This window comes from Lithobates pipiens, unplaced genomic scaffold, assembly GCF_037356315.1.
Source record: "Lithobates pipiens isolate NorthernLeopardFrog02 unplaced genomic scaffold, aLitPip1_a1.2 Scaffold_23, whole genome shotgun sequence".
In the NCBI taxonomy this organism is placed as follows: Eukaryota; Metazoa; Chordata; class Amphibia; order Anura; family Ranidae; genus Lithobates; species Lithobates pipiens.
The window spans coordinates 305151844-305177632 of record NW_027507785.1 but is presented as its reverse complement, the minus strand read 5'-3'; the positions used below and the strand labels follow the sequence as shown (position 1 = coordinate 305177632).

The window sequence follows — 25789 nt, the reverse complement described above, 5'->3', positions numbered from 1 at the left end:
TGCATTGCCAGGGCTTTTTTTTTCTCAAGCAATAGGTGCTGGAACTCAACCCCGACCCCCAAGACCCCCCTCCCCCCCCGTCCACCCGTCCACACACACACCCTCCAAATCACATCAAATAGTGGGTGTGGTCAGTCAACGAACAGTAGGAGGATCTTAAAGGATTGCATTACATGCAGCGTACAGGGGGGTTGCACACAGAGTGCAGAGCTGTAAACACAGAAACCGGACTTCTGTGTTTACAAGTGATTGTGGTGAGCAGGCCACCCCCAAGGGTCTGAGTCAGAGGTGGTGGAACTGAGTTCCACCAAGTTCCCCCTGGAAAAAAAAAGCCCTGTGCATTGCTTACCAGCTTTTGAAATGCTTCAATGCTGCCTGAGCAGCCAATTTGGAGCAAGCATGCAGCCAGTGAAGTCAAAATTAATTATCGTATACTTGTTCCTGCTCAGTGACTCAGTGACATGTTGCAATAATGCATGCATTGCCTCAACGCTCAGCAAGTGTGTTTTTTTTTTTATCTTTACGAAAACCAACAATGGGGGCTTCCTTCTATGTAGACTTAAGAAAACCAACAATGGTGACTTTCTTCTACTTATACTTAAAGTGGTTGTAAACCCTTACAAACCACTTTGACCTACAGGTAAGCCTAGATTAAGGCTTACCTGTAGGTCCAAGAAATATCTCCTAAACCTACATGGTTTAGGAGATATTTACAAAAAGACAGACAGCGCTGTCTAAGGCGCATGCACTGTAGACAGCGGCGTGCAGGCGCACTGGGCATGCCGCTGCTAACAGCGATATGCTGTAAGTGGCGGCTCCCGTTCGCATGCGTGGGAGTGACGTCATCGCTGCTCCGCCGTTGTGAGTGGCTGGAGCAGCGATACCCAGAAGAAGATGGTCACTCTGTGCTACAGGGGGCCGTGGTCAGGTAAGTGACACATAATGGGCTACTATGCGATGCATAGAAGTCCATTATGCTTTACCTTTGCAGGGAGACAAAGAGGAAGTAAACCCATCAGGGTTTACTTACTCTTTAAAAAAACAGACAATGGTGGCTTACTTCTAATTAGACGTAAGACCAGCAGTGGTGGCTTCCTTCTACTTAGACTTAAGAAAACCAGCAATGGTGGCTTCCTTCTACTTATACTTAAAAAAATAGATGATGGTGGCTTAATTATAATTAGACGTAAGGAAACCAGCAATGGTGGCTTCCTTCTACTTCTACTTAAAACCAGCAATGGTGGCTTCCTTCTACTTAGATTTAAGAAAACCAACAATGGTGGCTTCCTTCTACTTAGACTTAAAACCAGCAATGGTGGCTTCCTTCTACTTAGACTTAAAACCAGCAATGGTGGCTTCCTTCTACTTAGATTTAAGAAAACCATCAATGGTGCTCTCCTTCTACTTAGACTTAAGAAAACCAAAAATGGTGGCTTACTTCTACTTAGACTTAAAAAAAACTACAATGGTGGCTTCCTTCTACTTAGACTGAAAGTGGTTGTATTCTATGCACAAAGGTAAAAAACCTTCTGTGTGCAGCAGCCCCCCTAATACTTACCTGACCCCCCCCCCCCCTTTTGATCCAGTAGTCCACAAGAGCCTTGCTTCCCTGGGGACTCACACTCCTGATTGGCTTTTGGCAGCAGTGGGATCCATTGGCTCTCATCACAGCCAGTGAGCCAATCAGGAGACAGAGGGAATGGACACACATAGCCGGGGCTTGGGAGCACGTCTGCATGGGTGCCCCCAGAACAAGTTGCTTGCTGTGGGGGCCACCCAACAGAAGGGATGAAGGAGGAGCCAGGAGCACCGGCTTGGGACCCGAGAAAAGGAAGATCTAGGCTGCTCTGTACAAAGCCATTACACAGAGTAGGTAAGTACTGTATAACATGCTTATTATTTTTAGAAGAAAAAAAAAACAAGGCTTTAATAATTTAAAAAAGCAACAATGGTGGCTTCCTTCTACTTAGACAGGTTTAAAGGGTAACTCCATTTTTGTGGGGACAAAATAGCAAATAAAAAAGCAATAATATAGTAATAATAATATATACAATTGCAACACAAGTCATATTGTAATTGAATGCTATTAAAAATCAGCTTTCCAATTCCGCATTGCTGTCATTCTCTGTAAAATGCAATATGGCTTCCTTGAGGCTTTCTATACACAGATATATCATTTCCTGCTAGTGTGATTGGATCCCTGATTTTACAAGAAGTCTGCACTAAGATACAAGTCAGATTTCAGGCATCCGCTGCAACAAAAATGTTATTTTTGGTGAGATTCTTCCAATAGGAAATCATGCCTAAAGGGATGCAAACCCCGCCACGTTCCCCAAAAGAACCTTTCAAGTAGAGATGCACCAAAATTTCGGTGGCTGAAACATATCGGCCAAAAAGTTGCTTGATTTTTTATTTATTGATTTTATAGATTTTTTTTATATATACAAAAAAAAAAATCATGGGGTCAATATTGAGTTGGCCCACCCTTTGCAGCTATAACAGCTTCAACTCTTCTGGGAAGGCCGTCCACAAGGTTTAGGAGTGTGTCTATGGGAATGTTTGACCATTCTTCCAGAAGCGCGTTTATGAAGTCAGGTACTGATGTGCAGTCTCCACTCTAAGGGCACTTTCACACTGGGGTGGGGGCGTTGGTACTTTGCCGTCATTTTAGCAGTGCTTTTCGGCCGCTACCAGGCACTTTTGCAGGTGCTTCGGTGGCACTGCCCATTGATTTAAATGGGCAGGGGCACTTTAGGAGTGGAATATACATTGCTCCTAAAGTGCCCCAAAGATGCTGCTTGCAGGATTATTTTAATGTCCCGCAAGTGCACCGCTCCAGTGTGAAAGCACTTGGGCTTTTACACTGGAGTCACAGGAGTGGCTCTTTACAGGCGCTTTGCAGGCACTATTTTTAGTGCTAAAACGCCTGTAAAGTACCTCAGTGTGAAAGTAGCCTAATTCATCCCAAAGGTGTTCTATCAGGTTAAGGTCAGGACTCTGCGCAGGCCAGTCAAGTTCCTCCACCCTAAATTTGCTCATCCGTGTCTTTATGGACCTTGCTTTGTGCACTGGTCCAAATCATTTGGTGGAGGGGGATTATGGTGTAGGGTTGCTTTTCAGGGGTTGGGCTTGTGCCCTTAGTTCCAGTGAAGGGAACTCTTAAGGTGTCACCATACCAAGACATTTTGGACAATTTTATGTTCCCAACATTGTGGGAACAGTTTGGGGATGGCCCCTTCCTGTTCCAACATGACTGAACACCAGTACACAAAGCAAGGTCTATAAAGACATGGATGAATGAGTTTGGGGTGAAAGGAACTTGACTGGTCTGCACAGTCCTGAGTCCTGACCTCAACCCGATAGAACACCTTTGAGATGAACTAGAGTGGAGACTGCAAGCCAGGCCTTCTCGTCCAACATCAGTGCCTGACCTCACAATGCTCTTCTGGAAGAATGGTCAAACATTCCCATAGACACTCCTAAACCTTGTGGACAGCCTTCCCGGAAGAGTTGAAGCTGTTATAGCTGCAAAGGGTGGGCCAACTCAATATTGAACCCTACGGACTAAGACTGGGATAACATTAACCACTTGCTTACTGGGCACTTAAACCCCCCTCAGTCCCAGACCAATTTTCAGCTTTCAGCGCTGATGCACTTTGAATGACAATTGCGCGGGCATACAACACTGTACCCAAATGAAATTTTTATAATTTTTTTCCCACAAATAGAGCTTTCTTTTGGTGGTATTTAGTTACAGCTCGGAGTTTTATTTTTTGCTAAACAAACAAAAAAAGATGCAAAAAAAATAAATAAATAAATCATGTTTTAATAGTTTGTTATAAAATTTTGCAAACGGGTAATTTTTCTCCTTCATTGAAGTGCGCTGATTAGCAGATGGCACTGATGGCTGCATTGGTGGGCACTGATGGGCTGCATTGGTGGGCACTGATGGGCTGCATTGGTGGGCACTGATAGGCTGCACTGATAGGCATAGTTAAGGCGGCACTAATAGGCACAGATAAGGCGGCACCGATGGGCACAGATAAGGCGGCACTGATGGGCAAAGATGGGCACAGATAAGATGGCATGGATGGGTGGCACGGATAAGTGGCACGGATGGGTGGCACGGATGGGCACTGATAGGTACCACTGATAGATGGGACTGATGGGCACTGATAGGTGGCACTGATAGGTGGCTCTGATAGGTGCCACTGCTGGGCACTGATGGGCGGCACTGCTGGGCACTGATGGGCGGCACTGCTGGGCACTGATGGGCGGCACTGGGTCGCAGCACCTTTGAGGCAGATTGTGGGCACTGTGGGTGGCACTGTTGGTGGCACTGCTGGATGGCACTGTGGGTGGCATTGTGGGTGGCACTGTAGGTGGCACTGTGGGCACTATGGGCACTGATGGGGGGCACTTACTTTTATTCAGGATGGCACGGCGGTGGGCAGGTGGGCACTGGCAGGGGGCAGGTGGTCAGCTGTATTGCTGGCCGTGATCGGGACTGATGTCCCGATCACGGCCGCCGGTGATCGGCTTTTTTTTTCTCTCCTCGCGCTGTCAGCGCAAGGAGGAATAATAGCCGATTACCGGCTCCGTTCTATCACATGATCAGCTGTCATTGGCTGACAGCTGATCACGTGATAAGGGGTCGGGATCGACCCCTTGCACGGATCGGTGATCAGGCGAGTCTCACGGACTCGCCGATCACAGAGCGCGCCGCGCGCGCCCCTCAGGGGGCGCGCAGGCCGCTCGTATCCGGGACGACGTCAATAGACGTAGTCCCGGAAATGTAGGTCCGCGCTAATGCCGTCATTTGGCAATAGCGCGGATCTGTAGTGGTTAAAGGTCATGTGCGTGTAAAGGCAGGTGTCCCAATACTTTTGTCAATATTGCCCAGAGGAGAGTGTTTTTTTTTGTTTGTTTTCTTTTCTCAATAAAAGTGGAATTACTCTTTAACCACTTCCCACCCGGCCAATGTACATATACGGCTGGGTGGGAGCCGCCTCCTTCTGACTGGACGTTCCTGAACGTCCATCAGAAGGAGGGGGATCGCGCACGCGTGCCCGCGCAGTGGCACGTTCCTGATGCGCTCGTGTAACCCGGACATGGCACATCTCGGATCGGCAGGAGGGCTCTGTGATTGGCCCTTCTGATCACATGACGGCTGTGTCCAATCACGGCCGTCATATGATGTAAACAAACAGCCGGTTGCTAGGCAATCGGCTCCTCCTCCCCTCACACGGAAGTCCTCGCTGAGGAGAGGAGAGCAGTTCGCTGCAGCCGGCTGATGATCAGTGAGTATGAGCTGTTTTTACAGCTTTTTACTCACTGATCACTAGTCTAGTATAAACCTATGTCACCACACATGTCCCCAAAACACACATGTCCCCAAATAAAAAAACACATGTCCCCCACATATGTCCCACTAAAATCACATGTTCCAATGATTATCTGCACACATATGTACATGATCATTTGCGTACATATGTCCGTGATCACACAAACCAATTATACACTTAACGGAATTTTTTTTTACCAAAAACATGTAGCAGAATACATTTTGCCTTAAATTTATGACAAAATTAGATTTTATTGGATTTCTTTTAAAATAGAAAAAAGAAAATATTGTTTTTTTTTCCAAATTTCTGCTTTTTTTGCGCTTATATCGCAAAAAATAAAAAACGGAGTCGTGAATAAATACCACCAAAATAAAGCTCTATTTGTGTGAACAAAATGATAAAAATTTCATTTGGGTACAGTGTAGCATGACCGCGCAATTGTCACTGAAAGTGCGAGAGAGATGAAAGCTGAAAATTGGGCTGGGAAGGAAGGGGGCGAAAGTGCCCAGTATTGTAGTGGTTAAATAGAGCCGTATATACTACTTTTTTTTTTTTTCAGTAGAAACCTATCAGAGTTAATCATTATTTTGCAATATATTGATTGCCAAAAATGAAATTTAGGTAAATAATCACTAAATGCGGACAGGTTTGGCTGATGTTCTGCTTTTAGCATCCATGGAAGTTTGTAAAGTGTTCTGACCTTGGTACAGCCATGGACATTAGACTCTGTGACATTGCTGGTGTAAGGACGTTGCTTCATGAGGCCTTTTTTTTCTATCATAAACATTTAACAGCCCATGAGACAAGTAAACAGCACTCCGGATACAACGCCAGTGAAGCGTATTACGGTTGATTTGTGGAAGATACAGCGGGACGTACGACAGGTGAGCTGCAATACTTGCTTGTGTGTTTTATCTTCATCCTAAAAAAAAAAAAAAAAGTCAACGACTTTCCATACAGCTTCATCCAGCCCGGCCTCCATCATTAAAGATGAAAGTGTATGAAAACCCAATCACTAAATATCATGTAAGCTTTAACACGTTAATGTCATTTCAAAGGGCATTTTCAATGTTTTAAAGGATAAGTGCATTTATCCTTTTTGTCCCCCTTCCCACGACCTCAACCTAACCCAACCTAACCCAACCTAACCTAATCTAATCTAACCCAACCTAACCCAACCTAACCTAATCTAATCTAACCCAACCTAACCCAACCTAACCCAACCTAACCCAACCTAACCCAACCTAACCTAATCTAATCTAACCCAACCCAACCTAACCCAACCCAACCTAATGTAACCCAACCCAACTCAACCTAACCTAACCTAACTCACTTTCCTCCTCCAGAGATGCATACTTGCCTTGATCTGTGGGCTGCTATTTGTTTGCATCAGGCAGTGCAGGTCTTTACTAGACATGTGCACTGCCAAAAAAAAGTGTTTGTTTTTGTTTTGTAAGAAATAAAATCTGAAAACCCAATCACTAAATATCATATAAGCTTTAACACGTTAATGTAATTTCAATATTTTAAAGGATAAGTGCATTTATCCTTTTTGCCCCCCTTCCCATGACCTCAACCTAATCTAAAGCTGGCCATACACCTATAGATTATCTGCAGATTTTCTATGGTTAGATGGAAAAAGTGGGAGATTCCTCCATCCACACAGTTTAGCGAACATGGAGAAACCTGTTGCACTTTTTCCATCCAACCATAGAAAATCTGCAGATAATCTATAGGTGTATGGCCAGCTTTACCCAACCCAACCTAACCCAACCTAACTCACCTTCCTCCTCCAGAGATGCATACTTGCCTTGATCTGTGGGCTGCTATTTATTTGCATCAAACAGCGCAGGTCTTTACTAGACATGTGCACTGACAAAAAACAATTTGTTTGTTTTTGTTTTGCAAGAAAGAAAATCTGAAAACCCAATCACTAAATACCATATAAGCTTTAACACGTTAATGTAATTTCAGAGGGCATTTTCAATGTTTTAAAGGATAAGTGCATTTATCCTTTTTGCCCCCCTTTCCCCAACCTCAACCTAATCTAACCCAACCCAACCTAACCCAACCTAACCCAACCCAACCTAACTCAACCTAATCTAACCCAACCCAACCTAACCCAACCCAACCTAACCCAACCTAACCCAACCTAACCTAACCTAATCTAACCTAACCTAATCTAACCCAACCTTAGCCCCTGTACACACGGTCGGAGATTTCCACAACCAAATCCGTCGGATTTTGTCCAAAACTGTTGCATACACACGGTCGGACAAAGTTGGCGAAAAAAAATTTTTTATTATTATTTTTTTTTCTTTTGTTTTTCTGGTCATATAATGAATGACCCAAAAAAACTAAAAAAAAATTGTAAAAAGTTTTTATTATTGTTTGTTTCGTAAATACGTAAAATCATAAGTTAAATTTGAAAATCCCAAAAATAAAGGAAATCAGAAAATTCCAAAGAATAACTAACTAATATTAACTTTTTTTTGCGAAATTCAAAAATTTGAATATTTGATGGCTACGGAAATTCAAAAATCCGAAAATTCAGGAAATCCTAAAATCCGAAAGTTCGAGAATCTGAAAACTCAAAAAAATGAAAATAAGAATGAAAATGAGAACCCGAAAATTAGAAAATCTGAAATAATAACTAAAAACCAATTATAAATTACTAACTATTAAATTATAGGTATTGGAATTTCCTTTCAAATTTGCCTGTTAGTGAACGTAACGAATACAAATTTATCCAAAGTTATGAATTATCTGAAATAACGAATGTCGTATCTAAACAAATGGAACATAACAAAATAATAATTAATAATAATAATAATAATAAAATTTTTTTTTTTTTAGTATTATTATTGTTATTTATTATTATTAATTCATTACGTTCCAGATTTTCTTTCAGATTTTCGAATTTACGTATTTACAAATTTACTAATTTTAGAATTGCAATCATAATGGATGACCTGAAAAATGAAAATAATAATAACATTTTTATTATTATTATTTATTATTATTAATTCGTTATGTTCCAGATCTTCTTTCTTGTTTTCAGATTTTCGAATTTACGTATTTACTGATTGCAATCATAACGGATGACCCAAAAATAATAATAAAACGTTTTTATTATTTTTATTTATTATTATTAATTCGTTATGCTCCAGATTTTCTTTCTTACTTTCGGATTTTCGAATTTATGAATTTTCCTGAAAAATGAAAAATAAATTAAAATAATAAAACGTTTTTATTATTGTTATTTATTATTATTTTCTTTGTAGTGAGTGTATAGCTTGTATAATAGTGTAAATTTGCTGTCCCCTCAAAGTAACTCAACATACAGCCAATAATGTGTAATCCGCTGGCAACAAAAGTGAGTACACCCTAAGTGAAAATGTCCAAATTGGGCCCAAAGTGTCAATATTTTGTGTGGCCACCATTATTTTCCAGCACTGCCTTAACCCTCTTGGGCATGGAGTTCACCAGAGCTTCACAGGTTGCCACTGGAGTCCTCTTCCACTCCTCCATGACGACATCACAGAGCTGGTAGATGTTAGAGACCTTGTGCTCCTCCACCTTCCATTTGAGGATGCCCCACAGGTGATCAATAGGGTTTAGGTCTGGAGACATGCTTGGCCAGTCCATCACCTTTACCCTCCGCTTCTTTAGCAAGGCAGTGGTCATCTTGGAGGTGTGTTTGGGGTCAGTATCATGTTGGAATACTGCCCTGCGGCCCAGTCTCCGAAGGGAGGGGACCATGCTCTGCTTCAGTAGGTCACAGTACATGTTGGCATTCATGGTTCCCTCAATGAACTGTAGCTCCCCAGTGCCGGCAGCACTCATGCAGCACCAAACCATGACACCCCAACCACCATACTTGACTGTAGGCAAGACACACTTGTCTTTGTACTCCTCACCTGGTTGCCCCCACACACGCTTCACACCATCTGAACCAAATACTTTTTATCTTGGTCTCATCAGACCACAGGACATGGTTCCAGTAATCCATGTCCTTACTCTGCTTGTCTTCAGCAAACTGTTTGAGGGCTTTCTTGTGCATCATCTTTAGAAGAGGCTTCGTTCTGGAATGACAGCCATACAGACCAATTTGATGCAGTGTGCGGCGTATGGTCTGAGCACTGACAAGCTGACCCCCCACCCCTTCAACCTCTGCAGCAATGCTGGCAGCACTCATACATCTGTTTCCCAAAGACAACCTCTGAATATGACACTGGGCACGTGCACTCAACTTCTTTGGTCAACCATGGTGAGGCCTGTTCTGAGTAGAACCTGTCCTGTTAAACCGCTGTATGGTCTTGGCCACTGTGCTGCAGCTCAGTTTCAGGGTCTTGGCAATCTTCTTATAGCCTAGGCCATCTTTATGTAGAGAAACAATTCCTTTTTTCAGATCCTCAGAGAGTTCTTTGCCATGAGGTGCCATGTTGAACTTCCAGCGACCAGTATGAGAGAGTGAGAGCGATAGCACCAAATTTAACACACCTGCTCCCCATTCACACCTGAGACCTTGTAACACTAATGGGTTACATGACACCGGGGAGGGAAAATGGCTAATTGGGCCCAATTTGGACATTTTCACTTAGGGGTGTACTCACTTTTGTTGCCAGCAGTTTAGACATTAATGGCTGTGTGTTGAGTTATTTTGAGGGGACAGCAAATGTACACTGTTATACAAGCTGTACACTCACTACTTTACATTGTAGCAAAGCGTCATTTCTTCAGTGTTGTCACATGAAAAGATATAATAAAATATTTACAAAAAATGTGAGGGGTGTACTCACTTTTGTGAGATACTGGATGTGCACTTTTCTACCATCCTGTCCTTCAATGGTGGTCATGTTACACATTCATCTACATAATTCTGTGTATTTCATCACCATATAATGATTTGTTACTAATTTATATTTGCTTGTAGCTTTTTTCCCCCCTTCCTCTCATATCTGTAGACGTTTTATAAGGCAATGGCTGGCTTAAAAGCATACAGAATTCATTTGAAGAAAGCTATTTAAGCTGCTTGGATTTATCAGCTTAAGTTTAAATACTCATTCCGCCTCCTCAAGCGGAACCTGGTTCCAATCTATAAACAATAAAACTATGATGAGAGCAAGACTCATAAATTCTCCATTGTACACTAAAACGAAAAATTAATGTGTGCCTTTGCATATGTGTAAACGATCTGCTGTGATCGCTTCCTCCACCTCTCAGGCGGTATGCGGTAATTCTGGATATTGACACAGGCTTATGTACATGCAGTATATCCTGTGCATTTATTTAAAGGGTATCTGTAAGACAAACCCCCAGTGTTTATATTGTTGTGCATTCTTCATTTTTTTAATTTACTATTTATTTGCAGCTTATTTACTTTATTTGGCATATAATGCCAATGTATCCAGTGCTCTATAAAGTTATAGAAATATTTACCCCCCTTCGGTCGATCAGTCAAACCCCCATGACCCCCCCCCCAGTCGTCTCCCTCACTCGCTCTTCCGCCCCCCACTTACCCCATCTAGGACGCGGGCAGCTTCGGCTCCTTCCTGCATTTCCTCCTCCTTGGCGGCTCCTTCCTGTGTCTCCTCCTCCTCAGCAGCTCCTTGCTGCGTCTCCTCCTCCTTGGCGGCTCCTTCCTGCGTCTCCTCCTCCTTGGCGGCTCCTTCCTGCGTCTCCTCCTCCTCGGTGGCTTCACCCTGCGTCTCCTCTCCTCTGAGCCCCAATACAATCCCTTCTCCTCTCAGCCAATCAGGTCTTAAGACCCACTTCCTGATTGGAGAACCGGGAAGACAATAGTGAATATTAATTGGCTACTGTCACATAACTGGGTGGGTTCAGGACGCAGTGCTCTGCGCCCCGAGCCAACCATTTTTTGAAGCCAATTAGAGCCTCGGGCTCTAATCATGTGCTTAAAAAAAAAAAGATTTAAATCCATGCGTCCATCACCCTGCATGTAGATTAGGGGCCAGACGTATGGATTAGGGGGGGGCGGCGCCCATGCGCCCCAAATGAGCAGCCGTCACTGCATCCAAAGTATCAAATATCCAAGGGAAATAAAGGGCAAAGGTAGTGGGGTGGTATTGCAACCTTAATATAGATTGCAGGGTCATATGGACATCATAGGGTTCAAATAGATAATGCCAGTTATTCCGCGTACACACGACCGGACTTTTCGTCAGACTAGGTCTGACAGAATCAGTCTGTCGGACAATCCGATCGTGTGTGGGCTAATCTGATCGTTTTTCAAAAAACAAATCAGACGGACCTAGAAATAGAACCTGTTTCAAATCTGTCCGACAGACTCAATTCCTATTGAGAAAACCTTTCGTCTGTATGCCAAATACGACACGGGAAGCTATTGGCTTCTGGCTATTGAACTTCCTTTTTTAGCCCCATCTTAAGTCATCACGTTCAAAACAAACGGACTTTCGAACGTATTTAGTCCGTTCGTGTGTGGCCAAGTACGTTAGTTCGGAAGTCCGTCGGCACTCCACCAAAAGTCCGTCGGGAAGACCGTCGGACCTTTTCTGCCAGAAAGTCCGGTCGTGTGTACGTGGCATTAGAGTCATGTAAATCCTGAGGTGCAAGACAAGCATTCCCTTTAATGTAGATTAGGGGCTTGGTGCATGGATTAGGGGGGTGGCAACCCTGCGCCCCTTATGGACAGGGCTCCACTGACTACATATTCACATGGTGACCAAGTTTGGGAATATTTCAGGCTACCTGGTAACAGCAGTGGACAGTGGAGCTGGATACTTGTAAATTGGTGTCCTTCATTTGCGTCTCACACGCTTCCCCTTCCAGACACTGCAGCTCCCAGTGGGAGGGTTTCAGGAACAGAGGCAGTGCTTCCAATCCAGATAGCAGTGGGCAGGATTAGGTGTAGCCAGGTGATGACTGACAAGCTATAGGCTTATAAATCAGCAGTGACAATGCTGATAAACACGCCTCCTGCAGCATCATCCCATTCCACTAGAGCAGTGCAGCATTGGTGCCACACCATCACAGGAAGCTGCCTTAGATGGACTTCACTAGCAGGCTCCACAGCTACAGTATTTGTGTGACTCTGCAGGGGGACTAAAAGAAAAGTAAGTGTAAACACCCTTATGTAGCACCCTCTGGTGTGTGCAACTAGAAGTGTAGTACAGGTAAAACAGTCTGGCTCTGGGATAAACCCGAGTCACTGAATCTGGGTCAGGGTTATTAGAGGCCAGGGGGCTGGATGACTCATCCTGGAAGCTCTCTGATGCCCCCCCCCCCCGTTTATAAGATGTTGAGGAAACATTCTAGAAAATAGTATGAGGGGGCTAGGAGGGGTTGTCTTTATGTTTAGAGGCCTTTGGCAAATCCCCACATTGGGGGGCCTGGCAGAGAACCAAAAAATCCCTTAAATAGACATGAGCCATGCCAGCAAGGGGATCGGTTGGAAGACGGAGAAGGAGTGCTAAGGGAGGCTGTCATAGTCCTTGAGGGATCCCTGCCAAGGAGTTGTTTTACCACAGGCTGGGAGCTCAGCAAAGCTGGCCTGGAAGGATCCTACCACAAGAGGCAGTTGGAAGGATTCATGCCGGAGAGGCAACGGGAAGGAACAAGGAGAGACAATGAGTAGATCAGCACGGTGAAGGGACAATACAAGTCGAGAGACTGTCAGCTGTAACAGTGCTCTCCTGAAGATCGGGTTGTGCCAAGTCTTTATCTAACCTTGCCCTGGTAAATCTCCATGTATTTGTGTGTCAGTCGGGCAGGACTGGTGCAGAGAGAAATTCGGGCAGGACTGGCTAACATTCTGCAGGCAAGTGGAACTGGGATTAGTGGCCACAGGGAAGCAGAAGGAGAGATTTTATGCTGTTCACTCCATTTGTGCTACTTTTGCCAAGGGACTGAGAGTTCCTGCCTGTAATGGGCCTTTTCTGAGCTAGCAATATACTGCTAGTTCCACCAGGAGTGAGCAGCATGTGCTGTACAAAAGAACCAAGTTTGTGCAGGAGGAAGGAAGGAGAAGATCATGTAAATAGGGAGGAAGTTGTCCCTTGGTTCTGTGTTTAAACAAAAGAGAGGGTATGACAGGGTCACGTAAATTTGTTGTGCCACATCCTAAAACATCACAACAAAGAAAAGGGGGTCCCCTGGGGGTGGACTTTTAAGGCACGTACAAATTATAATAGTATACAAATTATTTTATTACATATTACCAAACAAAAGGTAATTGAATATACAGTATATATTTGAAAAGTACACCAACAGGTATATATACAACCAGTATTGATGCTATGTCGTATCATTCATTTGAACAGAAAACACCCTACGCGTTTCGGAGCTTGGAAAAGCGTGTCCTTCTTCAGGGGTGTGTGGATACAATGTTTCTGTAGAATCTAATAGATGGCAAGGAACAGGGTAGCACAGTTATATAGTATCTAAACAGGTGGTGACAAAAAAAAAAAGAGAAATAAAAAGTAATGATAGTAATTCGGCAACTATCATTACTTTTTATTTCTCATTTTTTCTATCCAGGTGTTATTCTGGGTAAAACAACTATAAAAGTCCCAGTTCATATGAAAAAAATCTTCTTCCCCAACAGGGGACTGCAGACCTGTTTTCACACCACTCCTGCAGGATCTCTACAACACTTTATTGAATAGAGATAGACTGAGGCATATACCTCAAGCATTGGCGGAGTCAAATATACCCATATGGTCCTGTACAATTATTTGTTCTTTTATCAAATGGTGCCCAGCGGCTATTGTCATATATGTTAACAGTATTGTAAGTATTTTGAAATTGTGTCTAACTATTTTTTGTACCCGTGTGTCACCGCCTGTTTAGATACTATATAACTGTGCTACCCTGTTCCTTGCCATCTATTAGATTCTATAGAAACATTGTATCCTCACACCCCTGAAGAAGGACACGCTTTTCCAAGCTCCAAAACGCGTAGGGTGTTTTCTGTTCAAATGAATGATACGACATGGCATCAATACTGGTTGTATATATACCTGTTGGTGTACTTTTTAATATATACTGTATATTCAATTACCTTTTGTTTGGTTTTATGTAATAAAATAATTTGTATACTATTATAATTTGTACGTGCCTTAAAAGTCCACCCCCAGGGGACCCCCTTTTCTTTGTTGGTTCTGTGTTTGGACATTTTTCAAGTTGGTCATCCCATAAATTCCCTACCGCATCCAAGGTATCATCCCGTAATAAAAACAACAAAACAAGCCAAGGACTGATTTTTTTGTGATAGAGTGAATGAAGGAAATGCTAAGTAACTGGCTGTGCAGCAGTGGGGAACCCTTACTCAGCAGCTCTTACAAGGGGTGTGTTACACTTATAATTATTAGTGTTAAGGTTAAGGTGTAGATTATGGAATTTTCTTTCCTTCCACTTCAGTGCAACCAGCCTGCCCATAGATGAACTGAATTTCAGCTGGTTCCTGCTAAACCATTTGAGTTGATCCATCCATGGCTGGCTTTATTATGTGCTGGTTGACAATAATCCTATGACTAATTTGTCTACCTAAATGATTTGTAAGTACATATAAGGCTTTATATGCTGTTTTAATAATTACCATGCTCACAGGTTCTTTATTTAAGGTTGACAAATGCATTGAAAAAAACGTTCATTTATAAATACATTTTTCTACAATAATTTAATTCAGTTTGTTAACACAATAATTGCATCTGACAATTATAGTATTAAGCAGAACTACACTGCCATCTTTAGGCTGCAGTGGCACCTATAAAATGAAGTGGTAAATTTTATAAATGAACCTCAAGTCTTATGTGATCACCGTGATTGGCTGTCATGTTGATTGGGAACTGTGCTGACATAGAAGTTGGTGGAAACACTAAGCTCTCTGCAGAACACAGGACTGACACTCCCCGGAAGTGATGGTTTCCCAGCAGACCTTGGGGCACAGTTCCTCTACGACGAAGCACTGTTCAGTGGCATAGGCAGCAGGAGAAGTAGGTATTTACATTCTTATTTCAATAAGGGATCGAAAACTGGGCTACTTTAAAGAAACAATCTTTTGGTTTTGGCTACATTTTTTTTTTAAATTTATGGTTGACACAAAACCATTACGGTCTCTGCTTTGAACTAGAATGTCTTCCTAAAGCAGCAGGTAGCTACGAGCCCCACATTCCAAGCTCTCCTAATTGTATGACTCTTTGTTGGCCCTTTATCCACAGGGGCCCATATTATCCTTTTTTTTTAAATATCTCTATTAATATGCAGGTCTTATCTGAAGCAGAAACTATTCCTGATCTCAGGAAGCAAAATCAACAGCAGCCGGCGCAAAGTGTGACTGAATGTGGACACGAGACGTACACGAGTGAATATAAAACCCACAAAGATCAGGGTATGCTGTTACCCACATTATGTTTTCATTTTCCTTTTGCCTTTCCTTTCCTTCTTTCTTTCCAATCATTTTCCTTCCCTCCATTCTTTATTCCTTTTCCTCTTCTTCCCTTCTTCATTTATTCTTTCCTATCTTTTCCCTTCCTTCCCTTCATAATTTCTTCTTTCCTACTGTATCTTTTTCCTTCCTTCCCTTCGTTTCTTTTTTCCTTCTTTCCACTCTTCAACTCTTCTTTTTTTATCTTTTTCCTTCTTTCTTGTCTTTATTTCTTCTTTTCTATCTTTTTTCCTTCTTTCTCGTCTTTATCTCTTCTTCTGTCCCCTTTTTCCTTGCTTTTCCCTTCCCTCCCTTCTTAATTTCTGCTTTTCTATCTATTTTCCCTCCTTTCCTTCTTCATCTCTTCTTCTGTCCCCTTTTCTCTCCCTTCCCTTTCTTCATTTCTTCTTTCCTATCTTTTTCCTTCCTTCCATTCCTCATTTCCTCTTTCCTTTTTCCCTTCCTTCCCTTCTTCATTCCTTCTTCTCTCCCTTATCCCTTCCCTCCCTCCTCTGTTTCCTCTCCTCTTTTCTCCATCCTTCCCTTCTTCATTCCTCCTTTTCTCCTTTACCTCTTCCCTCCCTTCTTTGTTTCTTCTCTCCGTTTTCTCTTCCTTCCCTTCTTCATTTCCTCTTTTCTATCCTTTTCATTCCCTCTTGTCTTCATTTCTTCTATCCTGTTTCCCTTCTTCATTTCTTCTTTTCTCCCTTATCCCTTCCCTCCCTTCTTTGCTTCTTCTCTCCTTTTTCCATTCCTTCCCTTGTTAATTTCTTATTTTCTCCCTTATCCCTTCCTTCCCTTCTTCATTTCTCCTTCTTTCCCTTACCTCTTCCCTCCCTTCTTTGTTTCTTCTCTCCATTTTCCCTTCCCTCCATTCTTCATTTCATATTTTCAACCTTTTCCTTCCTTCTCATCTTCATTTCTTCCATCCTATCTGTTTCCCTTCCTTCCCTTCTTCTTCATTTCTTCTTCCCTCCTTTTTTTCCTCCCCTTCTTCATTTCTTCTTCCTTCCTTCCTTCCCTTTTCTTCTTCCTTCCCTTCTTCATTACTTTTTCCCCTTCCCTTGTTTTTCTCTTGTCTTCTTTTTTATGGATCAGAATACAGGCCTGCTGTTGTCTATGGGGCAATGCACACAGCTCCATAAACATCCATAGTGCAGCAATAATTAGATACACGACCTTTCTAGGGAAAGATGAAGAGTTGTACACACATACATACTTGTAGTGCTAGTGTGTTTAGCTGAGGTCATTACAGAACTTAGCTTGTGTTTTTTACCCAGAATCTTTATGCCAGCAAAACCCTCCCCATGACCAATTGACCATCATTAAATTATTACTTCCAATTGCAAGAGGTCTTTTTCCTTCCCTTCCTTCTTCCTTTATTCATCCCTAGCTTTTTTTCTTCCATTCCCTCCTTACCATTTTATTCTCTTCCTTGCCTTCTTCTCACATTTTTTCCTTCTATCTTCCTTCTTTCTTCTCCAAATACAAAAGCCAGTGTGTTAAAGAATATGTTATCCCAACATTTCATATTATTGATAGGTACCTGCTGTACCATGTTTTGTATGAAAAAGTATCCTGTTCTCTTTGCGCAGCTCTGTTCGTGTTAACAATTCCTGGTGTTTTTGCAAGTCCCTTTGCTTTCCTATTAAAAAAACTGGCCACCCTTGGCATGAGAACACAGCCTGGTCAGTTTTCTGGCTGTGCTGGGAACTCAGCCTACTCTCCTCTAGACATATGCAATTCGTTTCATTCCAAATAAATTTTTTGACAAAATCCGACAAATACGTTAATTTGGAAATATTCTAATTAACGAAAACCTGTTTAACAAAATTTTCCGAAATTTAGAAAATTCGGGGAATCAAAAATTAGAATATTCGAAGATACGGAAATTCAAAAATCCGAAAACTCAGGAAATACTAAAATTCTAGAATCCGAAAACTCAAAAGAACAAAAATCCAAAAATAAGAACGAAAATTCGAAAAACCCAAAAATGAGAAAATCAGAAATAATAACCAACAAACAAATTATACCTATTACTAACTCACATAGGTTCACATAGGTTGGACTTGATGGGCTTGTGTCTTTTTTCGACCTCACCTACTATGTAACTATTAAATTATACGTATTGGAATTTTCTTTCAAATTTGTCTGTTATTGAACGTAATAAATACAAAATTTATTCCAATGTTACAAATTATCCGAAATAACGAAAACTGCATCTAAACGAATGAAATGGAACGAATTAATAATAATAAATAATAATAAAAACTTTTTACTATTATTATTTATTATTATTAATTTGTTACGTTCCATTCGTTTAGATGCAACAATCATTATATCGGATAGTTCATAACTTTGGATAAATCCCTACTAATTACGTTCAGTAAGCCAAATTTAAAAGGAAATTCCAATACCTATAATTTAATAGTTAGCTATTATTAGTTAGTTTAGTTAGACATTATTTCGGATTTTTTACATTTTCAGATTTTCTTTCTTATTTTTCGAATTTTCAAATTTTCGAATTTTCGGATTTTTGAATTTACTAATTTTTTAGAAATAACAAATCATCATGACCCAAAAAACGAAAAAACAAAAAACAATAAAAGAACAAAACTGAACAAATTAAACAAAAACTAACACTTTTTTTGGCAATGCACATGTCTACTCTCCTCCAATGACCAGACTTGTGCAGACACACACACACACCCAGACACACACACAGCTATTCACTGGGAAGACCAGTGTGCTACTGTTTCTTCTCCCTCAACTCTTTGAACTCCTTATGCAACTGAGAACAGAGGGTATGTGATCACTTATAAAGTTATAAAAAAAACAATTTATAATGTTATTTATATTTATACGCACATGTTTTACCTTTTATTTCTGTTTTAAACTTAATGTGATTTTTTTATTTTTTTTAACAAAGTGAGGGTTTACATATGTTTTAATACTATTTTTATTATTATTATTATATAGATTTAATGCAGGCAAAACAAGTAAATGAGAAGCAATTTAGCCTTTCCGGGCTTAAAACTTTTTTCCACCAATCAGACCCTTCCAAAGACCTTCTGTTATCCAATGGAAAGTCAGCAAAAGATATCCGCTCCTCCATTCAACAAATCCACTCAATTATAGAAGCAAAGCGGGATCCGGCGAGTCCGGTGAAATGTCCAATGTCTAAGAGGCGTGCCATGCAGGAAGGCCAACTAGTCACCCTCTTACCTCTACATGCTATAGACAAGGCTTATGAGAAGCAGAAGAAATATAATACACTAATACAAAAAAGAAATGTGGTTGTTCAGATGCAGGCTGATAAAAAACAAGCAAAATATCACACGGAAGAGTTTTTGGAGGCAAGAAAAAAACAAGCCATAGTGCAACATCAGACAGACGGCATGAAGCTAAAGCAAAGCGCACAGTACAACCTCCTGGATAAAGCCAACTTTATTGACAACGTCAAGTATAGAAATAAACATTTTCTTTATCAAAAGGAGGCCAGAAGATTAGAAAATGCATCAGCCAGGGAATTCAACTGCCAGCACACTTCTGTTACAAAAACTTTAATGAGACACGATCGATTAATCAGATCCCAGGAAGAAGTGCAAAGGAAAATGAAATTTGTGCAAGGTTTAAAAGACGACCAGGAAAAGCAGAAACAGTTCATTAAATGTCTCCAGGAACACAGGTATGATATGCAGGGCACACTCAACACTATAGTTATGCGCCCCCTAGTGGGCGCTCCAGGCTGTTCAAATTGCATGTACGCGCAGTGCGCTCTCTTCTCTTCTGAGCGGCTGAGCTCAGCTAGATAAGGAGAGAGTGCACTGCGCATGCACACAGCTTGAATGGCCTGGAGGGGCCACTACTGAGCTCAGCACAGCTTTCTCTACAGCACAGTCCTGTCTGGCAGGATGAGAGACTCTGTTTGCCTCTGCTGCATTTCAGTAGCACCTTAACCACTTCAGCCCCGGAAGGATTTACCCCCTTCCTGTCCAAGGTGTTTTTTGCGATACGTCACTGCATCGTTTTAACTGCCAATTGCGTGGTCGTGCAACGTTGTAACCAAAAGAAAATGTATGTCCTTTTTTCCCCCCACAAATAGAGCTTTCTTTTGCTGATATTTGATCAGCTCTGCCATTTTTATTTTTTGCGCTATAAACAAAAATAGAGCGACAATTTTGAAATAATTTTGAAAAACAATATTTTTTACTTTTTGCTATAATAAATATCCCCCCCCCCCCCAAAAAAAAAATATTCATCAATTTAGGCCAATATTCTTCTACATATTGTGATTATTTTTTACCAAAAATAAGTGTACATTGATTGGTTTGCGCAAAACTTATAGCATCTACAAAATAGGGGATAGATTCATGGCTTTTTTTTTTTTTTTTTTACTAGTAATGGCAGCGATCTGCGATTTTTATGGGGACTGTGACATTGCAGAGGACAGATCGGACACTTTGGACACATTTGTGGGACCACTGACATGTATACAGCGATCAGTGCTATAAAACTGCACTGATTACTGTATAAATGTCACTGGCAGGGAAGGAATTAACACTAGGGGGCGATCAAGGGGTTAAATGTGTTACCTGGCTGTGTATTATAACTGTGGGAGGATGGGACTGACTTGGGGAGGAGACCGATCGTTGCTCCTATATACCAGGAACACACAATCTGTCTTCTCTCCCCTGAGGCCGCTGGGCACGAGCATCGGCTCCTTAAGGATGTGCAGGAGTGCGCGCCCTGCCTATACTCCTTAGCGCCCACCCTACAGCTACGGTGGTTTGCGCAGGAGTGCCACTCTGCCGCCTGCTTGGTTTAGGAGATATTTCCCATATACGATTGCGCCAAAGTCATCGGCCCATGCACACTGAAGAAAGTGCACGATCGCGCCGTTTCTTCAGCAGCGCGCCATGACCGTCGACTCCCGCGCGCATGCCAGTCACAGAGCTGGAGTCCACGGCCCTTGATATAAGGGCTTCAAGTACTTATACTGCTTACATTAAAAAATAAATAAATAAATAATTACAGAGCTGTATTAATTTTTACCTTTAATATCTGCCTGGAGCCTTAATGGGGTTGTAAACCCTCAAGGTTTGGCTCCCGTTGCTGTCAATCAAATCCAGTGATATGGGAGTCGGGGGGCGGGACGAGTCCTGCTGTCTGTGTCAATGGATGCAACAGCAGGACTCAGGAGTGCACGTGCAGGAGTCCCCCCATGCAATGCATTTACCCTAAGTAAATCTTTTGCCCCCCCCCCCCCCCAAAAGAAAAACAGATTGTGCATGCATCACTGCATGGCCATCAATAAACATCACACAAGTCATTCCTTGGATTAAAGATACTGTATAAAAACATTTTTTTTTCTTCTTCCGGGTTTCCCAGAGGCAATGGTGTTGTGGCCCCAGCCGCATAGGTGCACCCTAGATCTAAGGGGGTGCTGGGGTGGGCTGCGCCCCACCAGATTTTCGTTGTGTAGCACCCTCTAGTGTGTGCTACTAAAAGTGAGAGTAGGAAAAGGCATTTCTGGCCCAGAGATAAACCTGAGTCACTGAATCTGGGTCAGGGCTATTAGAGGCCAGGGCTGGATGACTCATCCTGGCAACTCTCTGGTGCCTCCCCCTGATATCTGGAAAGTTGGAGAACGTTCTAGAACTAGTGGGCAGAGATGAGGAGGAGCTTCCTTGAATATTTATGGGCTTTCAGCCAATGCCTAGGAATGGGACTGGAACTGGAATAACCCATAAATAGACATGGGTCATGCCAGCAAAGAGAGACGGGTGGAAGCAATGCTGAGGAAGGCTGTCAGTGGCCCTTGAGGGACCCCCACCGGGGGGGTGGAGTTTACTTCGGGCTGGAGCTTGGGAGGCTGGCCTGGAAGGATCTCACCACAGGAGGCAGTTGGAGGGATTCCTGCCGGAGAGACAGCAAGAGAGAGAGAAGGGAGAGGCAGTTAGTAGATCAGCACAGTGCAGGGACGGGTTAAGGGATTTCTCTTGAAGACCGTGTTGTACCAAGTCTTCATCTGATCTTGCCCTGGGGAATCTCCATGTATATGTGTTAGGCAGGACTGGTACAGAGAGCCAGTCAGGAGTACTGGGAAGGAAAACAGCCAGGTGCAGCTGGTGGCAGCTAGGTGGGTTAGCATTTCTGAAAGCAAGTGGACCTGGGATCAGTGGCCACAGGAAGGCAGGAGGAAGTGTGTTTCTGTTCACTCCAACGTAGTACTGTGCCAAAAGGGGCTGTCTTTAATGGGTCTTTGCTGAACTAGCTAAAACTGTTAGTTCTCTCAAGAGTGGATCAGCAGGAGCTTTACATAAGTAACTAAGAGTGTGCAGGAGGAAGGAAGAAGAGGATTCTTTGTAAATAGGGAGGACGTTGTCCCTCGTTCTGTGTTCTGGACATTTTTCAAGTTGGGCATCCCATAATTCCCTACCCCATCCAAGTAATCAACCCCTAATAAAAACAACAAAAACAAGACAAGGACTGATTTTATGTGTTTGAGAGAATAAAAGAAATGCTATGTAACTGGCTGTGCAGCAGTGAGGACCCGGATATCAGTGACTCCTATGGGGGTAGTGCTACAGTTGCTCCCTCCCAGGTCTCTGAGAGTGCATCCACTGATCCTTGAGCCAGTTGTAAGCGGGCACTCTGGTTCAGACACATGATGTAAGGAGGAACTGATCATATGTAAGAGGGCACTCTGATGAGGACAGTTGATGTCAGGCGGAGTTTTTATGGGGACACCTGATTTAAGGGGGCACTCTGATGGGGACATCTGATGTAAGGGGGCACTCTGATGGGGACATCTGATGTAAGGGGGCACACTGATGGGGACATCTGATGTAAGGGGGCACACTGATGGGGACATCTGATGTAAGGGGGCACTCTGATGGGAACATCTGATGTAAGGTGGCACTCTGAAGGGGACCCTGATGTAAGGGGGCTCTGATGGGAACCTGGTGCAAAAGGGGGCTTTGATGAGTACTAATGATGTAAAGGGGGACTCTGATAGGGATATCTGATTTAAGGGGGCACATATTCTGTTTATTCACCCTAATCTAATGACAGCCAAATACATACTAGTGTTTCCCAGGTCATTGCCCAATATCATGTACGGTGCTTGTGTCAGATCTCGTATGGTGCATGTGACTTACATGATCAGATGTCGTTTGCTATTCTTCTGTAACATACTGTCCCAATCTCAATTAACCACTCGAAGACCAGCCGCCACAGTAGTACTGCAGCAGGTTGGCTCTCCTGGGTGAATCGCCGTCATTGTACATTGGCCTCTTCAAGAGCTCTAGGGGCGCACCCTCAGTGCAACGCCAGAGCCGATGCAATAGCCCAGGCTGCAACGTCCACTGGCCGCCCGCGGTCACTCCTGAGAGAGACAGAACGGGGATCTGTCAATGTAATAAAAGGACAAAAACAGTCTGACGCCAGGAAAATGGGACATATGTTGCACTGGGAACCTTGTGAATGTCCAGCAAGAGCCCAAAAAGCAGCTGTGTGGGCGAGACCACCAGGAGGGGTGTGAATACAAGTAAAAACATTCAGGGGCAACCACAATTGGAAGCGCTGATCGGGACTGTCTTGAAAGGACAAACAATCAAAAAGCTCAATGAGATAAAATCATGTGCCAATTTAATAATGATATATACTTAGAAGAACAATTATGCAAAAATCTCCTTGCATAGATGGAGCAACTGCAAAGTGTGCGCCTCACTGTGACAGTACAATGAGCAACAGTCGTGGTGAACTGGCTTGGTGAAGCAATGCTGCGATGGCAGAACCTTAATGTATTCTTGGATGTCACTAGGAGGCAAGCCAGCGTGTGCAGTGCCAGATAGACAATATGAGGCCTTGGTCGAATCCCCAATGATATGTGGTAGGATGATGGAACAGCCACGGAACAGGGAAGGGGCCGAGAGGCCGCCGGAACAACCACCGGCCGGAGCTGGTGGATGGAAACACCTGAGCGTGACATCTTACTATCGGGGAACACAAATCCAAAACGAGGCATGAAGCACAAAGGGTGGAGAGCAAGCCAAGGAGAATGGAGAGAGAGGATAGCTGTCGCCTTGACAATGCGTATTGAGGCGTGGCCCTTCTTCAGGTCATGGGACATAGACAGCAAATGGGGTTTAAATAGGGGTGGACCGCGGGAAGGATCACAAATTTAACGGAACTATGATTGGTTTCTCCACCGCAGCATAACTCCATTATTGAAGCAACCTGATGACAATTATTTAATCTACATACACTGCAACTACTTAAACAAAGACAAGGGCAACAGTAAAAGTAAAAGTAATGGACCAAAAAAATGGTTAGAATATGAATAAAAAGTAATAAATGTAACAATTGTCCCAATTGAGAAAAAATACGTAGTAAAGTAACATAAAAAATATAAAGAAAAAAAGGTAAAACTACATGTAAAAAATAATAATAAATATAAGTTACAAGTAAAAATAATTAATAAAAATAATTCCCAAAAAGAAAGTATTCAATAAATTCTGAAAAAAAGGAAGTATTAAATAAAAGCTATACTGTATATGATACATGATCAATAGAGATTGTGAATCTGTTTCCACTGCTGTGAGTTTTTGTGCAACTTGACACATGTGAAGTTGCATGAAAAGTCAAAATCCATGTATTTCAATGGTCCCCGTTCTAGTTGGTGTGATTCAAGTCGCAGCAACTCAAAAAAGGTTTTTGTACTTATTTGTTATTTAGTGCGACTTGTTCTCCCTTGATTCTCACCAGTTGCATGACATTGCATCAAAAATCGCATTGCAAATTGCGTGACTTTTGGGTCGCAATAGTGGAAACCTAGCCCAATAGTATTCATGATAAGATTTGTTTATGATTAATGTTCCCATAGTTCAAAGTGTCAAAACCTAATGAGAACCTAATGGATGTTATATATATAATTATGATATATGTAAAGATGTAATAAGATGTAATAAAAAAAAAAAGAAAGGATAATAAGTAATTGGAAGCCATGTGGAAATGGACAGATGGTGCCCAATGCATAATGCCATGTGCTATATATATACCGTATATACTCGAGTATAGGCCGACCCGAATATAAGCCGAGGCCCCCAATTTACCCCCAAAAAAACTGGCAAACTTATTGACTCGTGTATAAGCCGAGGGTGAGACATGCCTGTCCATCCCTGTGTGTGTGTCCGTCCATCCCTGTGTGTCCGTCCATCCCTGTGTGTCCGTCCATCCCTGTGTGTCCGTCCATCCATCCCTGTGTGTGTGTGTGTCCATCCATCCATCCATCCCTGTGTGTGTGTGTCTCCATCCATCCATCCATCCATCCCTGTGTGTGTGTGTCTCCATCCATCCATCCATCCATCCCTGTGTGTGTGTGTCTCCATCCATCCATCCATCCCTGTGTGTGTGTGTATCCATCCATCCATCCATCCCTGTGTGTGTGTGTGTCTCCATCCATCCATCCATCCGTGTGTGTGTGTCTCCATCCGTGTGTGTGTGTGTGTGTGTGTGTGTGTGTGTGTGTGTGTGTGTCCAGCCTACCTTTGTCCCGAGCCTTTGTCCCGAGCCTCCGTCCCGTGTCGTGCCTTGCCTTCGTCCCGTCCCGTCCCGTCCTGTCCCGTGCCGTGCGTTGCCTTGCCTCCGTCCCGTGCCCTCTTCGTCGGCGGCCATTGTAAAATTCAAAAGCCGCGCCTCCTCCTTCGCCTGTGATAGGCGGAACACTGAATTTCCCAGCAGCCTGTGTTCCGCCTATCACGGACGTCGTATCATCCTCGTCCGTAGTACGAGGATGAGCGGATGCCCGTGATAGGCGGAACACAGGCTGCTGGGAAATTCAGTGTTCCGCCTATCACAGGCGAAGGCGGAGCCGGAGGCGCGGCTTTTGAATCAGAATGGCCGCTGTCTGTCTGCTTGACACGCTGATCGAGCGGGCAGACAGCGATGACTCGAGTATAAGCCGAGGGGGGCACTTTCAGCCTCAAAAAAGAGGCTGAAAATCTCGGCTTATACTCGAGTATATACGGTA

The 25789-nt window shown here is 42.9% G+C and overlaps 1 protein-coding gene across 2 annotated transcripts in view; it reads left to right on the top strand.

Moving 5' to 3' along the window:
- Positions 1–25789, top strand: part of LOC143926588 (leucine-rich repeat and IQ domain-containing protein 3-like) — a 72414-nt gene that overhangs the window by 37529 nt on the left and 9096 nt on the right. For both annotated transcript variants that reach the window (XM_077450472.1, XM_077450471.1), the window contains 3 exons: positions 6140–6229; positions 15594–15717; positions 18733–19441. In XM_077450472.1, the coding sequence (XP_077306598.1) occupies positions 6140–6229; positions 15594–15717; positions 18733–19441 (923 nt within the window). The remainder of the gene's footprint in view (positions 1–6139; positions 6230–15593; positions 15718–18732; positions 19442–25789) is intronic.